Source organism: Sander lucioperca, chromosome 21, assembly GCF_008315115.2.
Source record: "Sander lucioperca isolate FBNREF2018 chromosome 21, SLUC_FBN_1.2, whole genome shotgun sequence".
NCBI classification, from domain to species: Eukaryota; Metazoa; Chordata; class Actinopteri; order Perciformes; family Percidae; genus Sander; species Sander lucioperca.
In genome coordinates, this window is record NC_050193.1 from 16,921,267 (window position 1) to 16,932,925 (window position 11,659).

General features: G+C 42.4%; 1 protein-coding gene and 1 non-coding gene across 2 annotated transcripts; both read right to left on the reverse strand.

Moving 5' to 3' along the window:
• Positions 1 to 509: 509 nt before the first annotated feature.
• Positions 510 to 11,469, reverse strand: plbd1 (phospholipase B domain containing 1). The gene is made up of 11 exons (XM_031320813.2): positions 11,214 to 11,469; positions 10,361 to 10,583; positions 10,055 to 10,138; positions 9,001 to 9,142; positions 7,710 to 7,850; positions 4,855 to 4,999; positions 4,214 to 4,414; positions 3,562 to 3,702; positions 3,290 to 3,475; positions 1,963 to 2,069; positions 510 to 1,389 (listed from the first exon to the last, which is right to left on the reverse strand). The coding sequence occupies exons 1-11, from the start codon at positions 11,281 to 11,283 to the stop codon at positions 1,213 to 1,215; spliced, it is 1,617 nt and encodes a 538-aa protein (XP_031176673.2). The 5' UTR covers positions 11,284 to 11,469; the 3' UTR covers positions 510 to 1,212.
• Positions 11,470 to 11,574: 105 nt separating this feature from the next.
• Positions 11,575 to 11,647, reverse strand: trnar-ccu. The gene has a single exon. It is a non-coding gene; the product is annotated as a tRNA-Arg (tRNA).
• Positions 11,648 to 11,659: the final 12 nt, after the last annotated feature.

Genomic DNA, 11,659 nt, shown 5'->3' on the forward strand with positions numbered 1-11,659 from the left:
GTATATATTGTTGTTTTTGTTGTTTGTTTTGTATGAGTAAGCACATTGTGAGCAATGTATAATCCAAAGTATGTGTCCTCATACCTGGCAAATAAAGCTGATTCTGATTCTGATTCTGATTATGAAACATGTTCTGAGAAGAATTTCTCCTAACTTCTTGTTATTGACAGCAGCGAGCTTTCAACAGAACTCTTCAGTAAGGGTTGACGTTTTTAAAGTGGGAATAATATTGCTTACTTTGCACGGTAGCTGGATTCTCATGATATCACTGTAGGCCTATCCCGAGAATCGCAGGATAGCCTAACATATTATATGGAAATCCGATTTTCTTCTGTGTACCAAACCCGACCAAAACCCATGTGGCGTGTCAGGTTACAATATTGCTTGAATGCACAACAAGCCGGTCAGTGTAGAGACTTGAATCTCTCCCAACCCAGAACTGAACACACAGCAGCTAGTACCGGTGAAATTCAGTCACTCTTAAACAGGAACAAGATTCAAGACAGAACTGTGCTGGTACAACTGTAGAACTTTAATTTCAAATGTTGGCATGATGCAGATGTTACACATCATATTACAAAAGAAACACAAGCTAAAACAAAAATACCAACCTGAGATTTTGAGTCACATAAATCACAGCACTAGAAAAACAGCCCTGAGTATAACATTGCACTGATTGTTTGATTTACCACTGAAGAGATAGTGTTTGCATGCATGAAGAAATTCAATCATTTAAAAAATAAAAAAAAAAGATTCAAGACGGCATGACCACTGATTTAGTGCATTGATTCTACATTATATGAAATCATTAGGTTACTCTCAGTGTTCAAGGCACAAATGGCTGCAGGTATAAAAAAAGAACTTTTTTTTTTACTGTATTCCAAAGTAAAATAATCGACATGAGACATATACACATTCAAATATGGATTCAAAATCTGATTGGCAGTTTGACATGTTGCATTTTATCAGGTGGAAGGAGGTACTTTTACACTTTTACTTTTACAGAATGTAAACTCTTGAAAAGAAAGCATTTGTTGATTGGACGCAATTCTAAACTTAAAAGACAGCAATGAATAAAGTAGAAATCATCAGTGTGTAAATAGATGTGTGAACCACAGAAAAGCATCTGAAAGCATCAGAATGACAGATTCTCTCAATCTCACACACACACACACACACACACACACACACACACACACACACACACACCTCTCATGGCTCGAAGAGAAGAGGCTGCATCCTGACGAAGGTGAAGTTGTAGTACTGTGGCAGACCCTGGTGGCTGATGCTGCTGAATTTATCCCAGATGAACGGTGGGAGTCCGTCCTGCGTCGTTGGCCCGTTCACCGCCTCCGCACCGAAGTCCCTAGCCATATAGAAATCTGTCACCTGGACGAAGAACAACACAGGAACCAGAGAAAATCAGCTAAAAAGGCGTCAGATTTTATAAAACCTACATGACCTTTATTACGGTAGTCTCGCTTTGCCAGACCTTCCTCCACAGCGCTGCGGAGGAAGGTCTGGCTAGACCACACAGCATTCTGGGATGAGAGAAAAACATGCTCTGGTTTATTGGCATTTCTTTAAACCAATCACAATCGTCTTGGGCGGTTGCCACGGTGCCTCTGCAAAATAGCCTCGGGAAGGAACTTGTTTTGGTGGAACGTGTACGTTCAAAAGTAGTTTTAGTCGTGCAACAGAAAACTCAGATTGGACAGATAGTCTAGCTAGCTGTCTGGATTTACCCTGCAGAGATCTGAGGAGCAGTCAACCATAGTCCTCAGAAATCCACCAGAGTTTAGAACGCCAACACAAAGGAAGAGGAAGGTAACGGACATCTGGCCGAAAAGAGTGAAATCCGGCGGATTTTCCGGCGGCAACTGAACAATCCTGGAAGTGGAATGTCGTGGATATAGACTACTATTACGGTAATGCAAGATCAACGTGGTAACAGGGCACTACCTTAGTGTCATAGCAACCTCCAGGTGTAGGATTCTCTGCCCTCAGGTCGCCACGGCAGCAGATGGTCTTGCAGGGGTCACCCTTGGAGTATGGATCCTTCTTGTAGTCTGAAAAGAAACAAACAACAACGGTAACATTAAACATGTGGCCACTGGCAGATTCACAAGTCCTCTTCTGGGCTAATAAGTAGATCTTCATTAAAAATGTGGGATAACATTACTGAACGGGCCTAGTGTTAGGGGGCCCTTGGCCTTCACCTATGAAAATGTCACTCAAAGAGACGCATACAGACCATGAAGAGATGCAAAATGATCACAAAGAAACATGAAAGGACTACAAAGAGACATAAGTAACTACAAAAATGACTACCATGAAATGCCAACATTATTATGACTTATGTCAGATCTACTGCTTAGTCATATGCGAAGCAAAGATTCATCATAACCTGGCGAAGCTCAGACATTTACCAGACATGTCACCGTGTTTTTCAATGCAGACAATGACCCTGATGAAGATGTGAGTCGAAACGCGTTGGTCATTTTAAATATATTGCCATGCATTTATATTTTTGCACAAAACCTACGGAGTGCCTGGGATTGTTTTTGAAGGAGACATGCATTTTGGAATTGAGATCCGTTTCCACTCATGCAATGAGCCCTTCACATGAGAGATAAACACAGTGCACCCGCAATCTCCAAAGAGCAGCTGTGGCTGAACACAAGAAAGACCCAGCAGCGCTTCCACTCCTTCGTCTGCACGTCACTGTGTTTGTTTGATCATTGTGACACAAAATGCAGATCAGTGCTACTTTCATTCCGTTGTTGTCGCCAGCGTGTGGCGTTTCATTTCCCCGTTGTTGCGTCCCCCAGAGCAGCCCAGTGTCATGGCAGTTCGTGAAATGGTCACGTTTGAAAATCGGGACCTGTACACGAAATCAACGAGAAAATCGTGACCTGTACACGAATCAATAAATCAAAATAACGTGACCATTTCACAAACTGGCGTGAGACCGGGTTGCCTGGATCCATGAAATAACTGGCCTTTAAAAATAAAAATCTGCCTGCCTCTATGGGAATTTAACATAGGGGTGTACTTACTTATGCCCCCTGTATTTTAAGGAAGAACATTTATTTATTTACGATACATTATTCATTCACAACGAAAAGTGGTGTCCTTAAAGGTTGGATTTTTCCTCATTTTTTTAATTAAGGCATTAAGATCAATTTCCAAAAGATGATTTTTATTCCTCTTTTAAGTCAACTTTAGCATGGGTTCATAAACTTATGCACACCACTGGAAACTGATAAAATGAGACAGAGCCACACACCATTAAATCTCATGATGTACTTCAAGGAGTCTAGGTCCTTGACATCAGCCTGGTCACGGCGGAAGATCTTGGCTCTGGGACAGAGATCGTAGGAGAAGTCCTCCCCATACTCCTTCCACATGTCTCCGTAACCACTCAGCGTGTAGATCTTCTGGTGGAAGGGAATGTTGTAGGACGGCCAGTAACCTGTGGTTATCAGAGGCAGCGGGAATAAATAAACTCTACAAACTCTACTACTAAAACTGTAGAAACCAGACCAAAAGTGTTGTTACCTCTGCGCAGAGCCTGTGTCTGGTCAGAGTACTCCACCAGCCCGGGGATCTGCTCCACCACAGTCAGAGCGCCGTCATCAACGCTGTGGCCCAGATTCACTTTGCTCCTGTCCAACACCATGTACTGGTTGTTGTAGGTACCTACACAAGCAGAGCCAGAGATATCGCCCTTTTTTATTGCACGCATGCTAGCAGCGGCTAATGTTGCTGGCTGCAGAGGTGTGGTGAGCTGGTGAGTCTTCAGCCCCAACTGATGCTGACTCATGTGACATCACATGAGGCAATTTATCAGATTTCACACAGCTCGCTCTGAAGACACAAAAGGATTTATACAACTTTTTTTAACCCTGATACTTGTAAACAGACTTTGATGTGTAAACTCTCTAAGTATCAGGTCTATGCAGGTTGATCTTACTGTTATTGTGCGCTAAAATAAATGTATTTTAATGGCTGCCTTGAAGATTAAAGCAATGCAATAAAGATCAAAAGCAAAAAGGTTGGCAGTAGTGTACACGTACACATTCATTTCATTAAGCTTTATTGATTTTATTCAAAATAAAATGGTCTTTAATTAACTATTATAGATTTGTGTTACTGCTCTCTTTTAAAAGAGTTACAGTGCTTAGTGCTATACAAATATAGAATCGCTCACCAGAGTTGTGCATGGAGAAGGTTTTGGCCCACTCTTCTCCGGTACGTGCCAAACTGTGAGCCAGCCTGACCCTCTGCCACGACAGCAGGCTGTTGGGAGTGATTTTGTCAAAAAGGGAGGAGTTGAAGACATTGTTGGTGGTCTGGGTCATCATCAGACCACTGCCCAAGAGGTAGAAGTCATCCAGAGACACCAGGAAACCTGAAGAGAGAGATAAGCGGAGACCATTTCTGACAATCTTCGCAAACAAGCCACATTACCAAACGTCGATTCATTGATTACATATCAGAAAGAAGTGTGTGTGTGTGTGTGTGTGTGTAGGAGATTAGTAGTGATAAACGAAGATTCTTATACCTGCAAGTGTCAAACCTTTGCACAGACAAGCAGAAAATCATGTGGAATATGACTATATGTGAACAGGAAAGAAGCGGTGTTTTATCGAAAGCACGGAGGGAAGGGGGCAGTAATTATGATAGAAAATGTATAACATATGGTGTCCTGTTGGACATCATGGGTTCTTGCCATATTGAAAAATCCTGACTGTGGTAAATCTTTGTTTTTGTGGAATACAATTTTACTGTGTGCCGTCCTTGTTATCCTTGAAGAATTCTTGCTATGGAGAAAATCTGGGGCCTACACACCAGGGTAGCTGCTGAAGGACAGTTTCCCAGTGGCGGTGTTGGGCTCGGTGATGCGGAAATCCCAGTGTTTGTAGATCCGCATTGTGGCAGCGTACGTGTACCAGCTGGAGTGGGCAAACAAGAGGTTCTCAAAGCCGGGCAGCATCTGACGGGGAGGACAGAAAACAGTGAAATGGGGTTAGACTCAACAGTCAAAACGGTGTTCCTGAGCAGGAGAAATGACTGGAGTTACTGCCAGTGTGAATCACAGTTTGACACAGCACTTCAGCACCACACTTCATGCAATGACCTGATTTCAGGTCAGAGGTAAAGGGGCAGGGCGTCATCCCTAAAGGTCCAATATTAGATTAGATTAGATGTTTGCAGACAATAACGGACATACTTCCTGATCAGTTTGTTCGGTCTGTTTGTGTCACTGGCTCCGATGCTGCTGCCCCAGCAGACGACAGAGAAGAACAGAGCGCTGGCCGCAACAGACTGAGAGAAAATCTCCAACATTTTGCTGCACACGTTGAAAGATCTCAGCTTCCTCGGGAAATAGAGCCTGCTCATCCCCTTCTTGTATTCTTGATTTTCCAGTCAATGTTAACACCCAGGTATCTGTACTCCTCTGGCCTGTTTGTTGTTGTCAAATGCCCATTTTGACACTGGGGTTGCCAGACATGAAACACAAAACTGCATAGGACAATTAGGGCTGCAGAGAGGATCATTGGAGCTGACCTTCCCTCCATCCAGGACCTGTCCAGGGTCAGGAAAAGGGCAGCAAAAATCTCTGCAGACCCCTCACATCCTGGTCACAAACTGTTCACCCTCCTTCCCTCTGGTAGGTGATACAGGGCACTGTTCGCCAAAACCAGCCGACACAAAGACAGCTTCTTTCCCCAAGCAGTCACTCTGCTGAACGCCCAGAAATAGCCCTCACCCTCACACTGAACAAAGTCAACCACCACTGTTCTGCTCATCTACCTCATGTCTATTTCAATCCTACAATTACAATATTGTTATTAATATATTACCATTGCACTGATCTGCTTTGCACTATATTTATATTTAAATATTAAATCTCAGATCTTACTTGTATACTTATATTGCACTATTCCTTCCCTCTCTTCAATTGTTATTGTATGATTTTTGTAAATTTGTAAATTCTATTGTATTGTTATACTGTATACGTAACAGTATTTCTTTCTATTTCTTACTGTCCTTTTATATGTTAAGTGAGTGTTATACTTTGAGAGTAAAGTTTAACCGGAGTCAAATTCCTTATTTGTTTACACAAACCTGGTCAATAAAGCTGATTCTGATTCAGGCCACGTCCACACGTACCAAAAAATCTTTTTTTTTTTTTTTTTGGTTTTGTACCAAAACAGATTCTGATAAACAACGGGCTGCAGCGATTGTAGCAGCAACCACACAAACAGTATTAAAGCTATAGTGCGTAGTTTCTGTCGCTCCCATGAGGAATTCTAAGTAATAATGGCGTCCACATGATAAACCCCCCCCCCCCCCCCAAGGTCTGGTAAAATCGCAGGTCTTTCCATTCATTTTGAATGGGGGTGGTGTGTTAAGACTGCAGCATGTGTTTTGCCGCAGGGGAGTATTGTGTCAAAATGTGATAAAATCAGCTTTATAATTAATTTAGGGGCAAGTATATGATGTGTGCCTTTGAGGTATAGACCCGGTGGGTGACGTCTTGTGCCTGCCAGAGAGAAACCCCAGGTTCTCCTCCCCATAAGTCACATCACTGCACATGATGCAAGCTACAGAGTCAGAGACTGGCACCAGGCCAACTGGCTGAGGGTTTGGCCTGGGAGATGCAAAGTCAGCCAAAAAAGATCGGAGTCAGCAAGACTCAACAGTATTCAACTGGATTCTTAAGCAGCATGTCCTGAACATTGTTATTGGGGGATTTCTTTTGGGGGAAAGTCTCTTTTGGCAGATATAAGGCAACACTAGACAAAGAAATCTTCAGTAAGCTGCCCGGAACTTACTCGGGTTTTGAGTGTGTTGAACTCTTTTTGAGCACATTAAAACTCTCTTTTTTACATTTTACTGATTCTGACTCTTGTGGATTTTTCTAAGACTTTTTGGGATTCGGTCATACTTTGAAGAGAAACAGGAAAAGTATTTGAAAAAGGGCAGTTGGCGTTTGGGTCTGAACCAATAATCTGGCCTTGGCGTGGGATCTATAATTTACAACAACAGGAGACACGCAAAAAAAACGCAGAGGGCCTGCAGTGGAACAGACCGACTCAACTTTTGGAGAAACGCAACACCACGTCACGCTGCGGAGGCCAATCACGTAACTGGGGATCAGACTTGTCGGTGTGTTCTGAGTTATGGTTTGAGGCGGTGCGAGGATCCCGTACAGTAAACAGGAAACATCATCTCTCACCTCTATCGCTGCCACAAGAAAGTTTTAAAACACAAACACAAGCACTGAACTGCCCGGGAGTCACGCTGAATGTTTCCTGCAACAACAAAGCACTCGCTCTGTCTCGCTCCTCTCTTTTCTTTCTCTCTCTCCTGTGAAATAAACCTGCCTTCAAGTGCGGTCGGAAATGTAGAGATCTATAAAAAACGGAAAACAATAATTGTCAAATATAAGCTCTAATTGTGCTACATTGGGGGGGTTAAAGAACACAACAGGACGTCACACAAATGGGCAACTTTCAGACACTCCCCCCGCCGCACAACCCTGCAGAAAATCGCCGGATCGCTGTTTTTGGTGTGATACACACTTACTGATTTTGTACACGGGAGCATTGAGGAACATCCCTCATGTAACACGGTCTCTTGTGTTGCTGTGTACATTCCTTATGTAGAGTATGTAATAAGCTTTACTGGCCTCTGACCTTGATGAGAGCAGAGCAGTGACCCATCCCGGGGAGTTTGAAGTTTCTGAGCAGACGGTTGGAGGTGGGGACCAAGGCTGGGATCAGATCCAGCAGGTCTCCCACTGCGTTCAGGAACTGGATGGCAAACAGGGACAGCGGCTATGGGAAGGACAGCAGATAAACAGCTGTTGGTCAGCAAATAAAAATAAATATGAATGGTGAATAGTAGTGTTGGCTTTAATAGGAAGACAGCCATTCAATCCAAAAAATAAATCTCTATTACAAAAATCACTGAAATCATGAGCTATTAGGAGACTTTATATAATCTTCACTATCCAAGCTATCATAGACGCAATTTAGAAATTGTAAACAATTGAGAGTCTCTTATAATGGAAGTTTCATTGATAATAATATACTGTAGTCATATTGGCACCATAAGTGTTGTCTTGTAGATCATAAACTAACCTGCTTTAGATCTACAAGCCATAAATAAGCCATACCATGTCAGAGTGACTAAATGTGATCTATGATCACAAGTCTGGTTTGAATTGGAGGTTCCTCATTTTAAATAAGAAGTGGGCAGAGCAGTATTTAAAGCCATGTACCACACAGATGTTATGAACTTCTAGTTTCGTTTGTAAAGATAAGATTCAAATTTGTACATTTTATGAGGATTTTCTTATTTAATTAGGGCCCATCTATGTTTTATCTTAACATAAATGTATTGTGCAAGAAAAAGTTCTCTTCGGTCCGACGGACAGAAGTTCATGAATGATGTACAGTAAATTCTCTCAGACCAAAATGAGTTTCTAGCCACGAGCCAACAGAAGAAAACAAATGCTGAGAAGACATTCATCTCAAGTCTGTCTGAGTAGATTTGAACTGACTCTATACCGTCTGCTCCAACTAATCAAAAGTGCTTTAATAAGTTAATCTGTCTAACCAAAAGGTCTCACCACCGTGAAATGCTTCCCCCTAACACTAAGCTAGAGATAAGGCCGACGTACTTAACTAAATCAGGATACGCTAAGGGTTGGTTGATTAGGTAAAACTGTTTCAGCACAGTCATAATGTCACACAGAGCAGCAGGACTTTATCAGTCAACTGGAAAGAGAATATGAGGATAATATGTGACTAAAACTATTAGGTAGTTCATTTTCTTCTACAGTGTACACTTGAAACCTGAATGTCAACAGTTGCTTTTTATTCTGTATTTTTATTTGTTTTTGCATTGTAGAGAAAAGACATCCCACGGGGCTTCTATGCATGAAAAAGAGCCTCACGTTCATATTATATGTGGCCTTTATACCTTTTTCCCTTGTTTCTTGGCCCAGTCTGCGACTCCGGCTTGCAGTCCGTCCATCTGAGCCACGATAAAGCCTGCATGTTTCCACAGAGGATCAGAGCTCTTGTTCAGTTTCACTTGCTCTCTGGTCCATTCATCCTGCTTCCTACAAGCCCAGGAGTGACATGATCAGGGCTTTAAATTGACATCCGCCAACCTGCCAACCCGCCAACCCGCCAAATGCCGGTAAAAATGAACTTTGTCTGGTATAACATTGTAAAGTTACGAGCCAATTTGGCCGGGGATGGCCTCAAGGTGGTGATGGGGCAGTGGATGTGACACATCCCTTTGGTGTGGGAGATCTGGGTTCAATTCCCACTGTGATACACCAACCAAAGTGTCCCTACATATGTCAGAGGATGCAGTGTACCGTGCATCCTCTGACATATGTAGCAACTGTAAGTCGCTTTGGATAAAAGCGTCAGCTAAAATGACATGTAACGTAATGCCTCAGTTTAATTCGGCTGGCTGCAGAAATGATCTGACAAGTCACTGTTAACGGATTGGTCTGTTTTCCGGCAAGACTTTTGGGTGAATGGAATGAAGCGAAACAAACCAGAGGAGCAGAAATAAAGTAGTAAAGTTAGTTAGGAAAAAAACTAACACATGGAGATATTTTTCAAGAGTAAAGTAAATGTTAATGTTTATATTTTGTATATCTGCCAGCCATCAACCCAAACACATATTTTTAAAGAAACATGGATGCTTAAATGTATTCAGCGGCACTTATAATCTGTTTTTATTTTCCCGGGAAAAATATGATTGGTTGGTAATTTTAAAAAATGTACTAGCCATGTTGGCTGGTGATTAAAAAAGTGAATGTAAAGCCCTGTACCTGTACCTGTATCTACAGTATATCTGGCCACATCATAGTCTGAGCTGGGTGTGAGCTAAACTGATCAACTCTGAGAAGAGGATATGAGAGATCATAACATGTGACTCAGATAGTTTACTGTCTGTGACTGTGGTGCTGCTGCTGTGGTTTTAATTTTTTAAAAGGAAAAGAGAACAGACTCACGCCATGAAATTCTGAACGGGGCTGAGAATCTTTGGGTCGTTGATCAGCTGTGGATACATGTTGGCGTAGTGGTCCATCATCTGCCTGGGGAGGAAGAGTACTAACTGTATGAAATCAGAATAATAAAAAATACAGTATGTGTTTGATCATGTTTGGTATGCTGGTGGGTGCTGTCAAACATTTCTTAATTGTTACCAGCTATCTGTTTCTCATCTTCATAGAGTTTCTCATCAGACTCACACTGATCAACATACTGGAACAGCTTTATAGGAACAGCGAGCACAGCAGCACATTCAGAACACTTACTTGGCAGTGAGGAAGCCCTCGAGGTAGCCGGCCAGGAAGAAGGTCACCTCATCAGTTTCAGGTGTCTTTCCGTACCCGGCACGTATCTCTAGGATGCTCCAGCCTGTACTAGACAGGGTATCATTCAGATACCCGTATGCATCCCCCTCCGTCTCTAGCACCCCCTCCTTCAGCAGGACCATCTTCTGTTGGGGGTCCCAGTACACCGTGGCTGCTGTCATGGCTGAGAAATCCATGGCAGTTACAGGACATAAACAAAACAAAATGGAGGTTTGCTACACAACAGTTATGGAGACTGAGGCTGTGAAAAACAATACAGTTGGGGAGAGTTGACTCCGAGAATACAAGTCCAGTCCCATGTGCAGTAAATCTAACAATGAATCAACTAATATTGATGTTTCTTTAATAAGCTTAAATGCTGGTCTATACTGATTGTATGGTAGGATAGCCTATTGTTGTTGCACCTATACTGTGCATTGCATTTTTTTTTAGCTTGAGTGACAGATGACATCTACTAAGAGGTCACAAGACTAGGCTATGTCCCATTCACTAAAAATATCCCACCACTGCATGTCTGAATTTCTTACTTGTTTCTAGGCTATGTTATTTTGATGTATGGATATAAACGAAAACAAAAGTTAAAAGTAAATAATTTCAGTGAGGATTACCCCGTATCTTATATCAGCACAGAAAACAGAATCCACTCAAGCGGTCATCTTCTTTTTAAATCACAAGAGTTAATACAGAGTTTGAGTAAAAACAATACAGAATACATGCATGCTTACAGCCAGCCCATTAGCCATTAGATCCTTAAACAGCCACCCGTGATTTCCCATAAACTCGGCTCACTTACTGTCATCAGAGGCGAAGGTCGTAGCCATAATAAATAAAAGAAAGACATATAGCCTCTTTACTAAAAGCATGGCTGTGTAAAAAACAGCGAAAGCCAAACGAACTGCAGAAAAGAGACGTGAATCGTTCAACAGTGATTCGTGCGAAGAGGAAATCAGTTGGTGGCGAAGGGAAAGTCCGAGTCAACCTGAGCTCCAGGGAGCGGAACGTTTCCCGATTGGCTGCAGGACGAAAAGGGAGGAACAAGAGACTGCATGTTCCCTTTCAGTGGTAACAGATATTCACTGCTAAATGTCATATAAGGCCTGCTAATTTTGCGTTTTTTTTTCGGTTTCAGACTCACAATGGGAAGCAAAATTATTCACCCCAGATGGGACTCGAACCCACAATCCCTGGCTTAGGAGGCCAGTGCCTTATCCATTAGGCCACTGGGGCTACGCGGCTCAA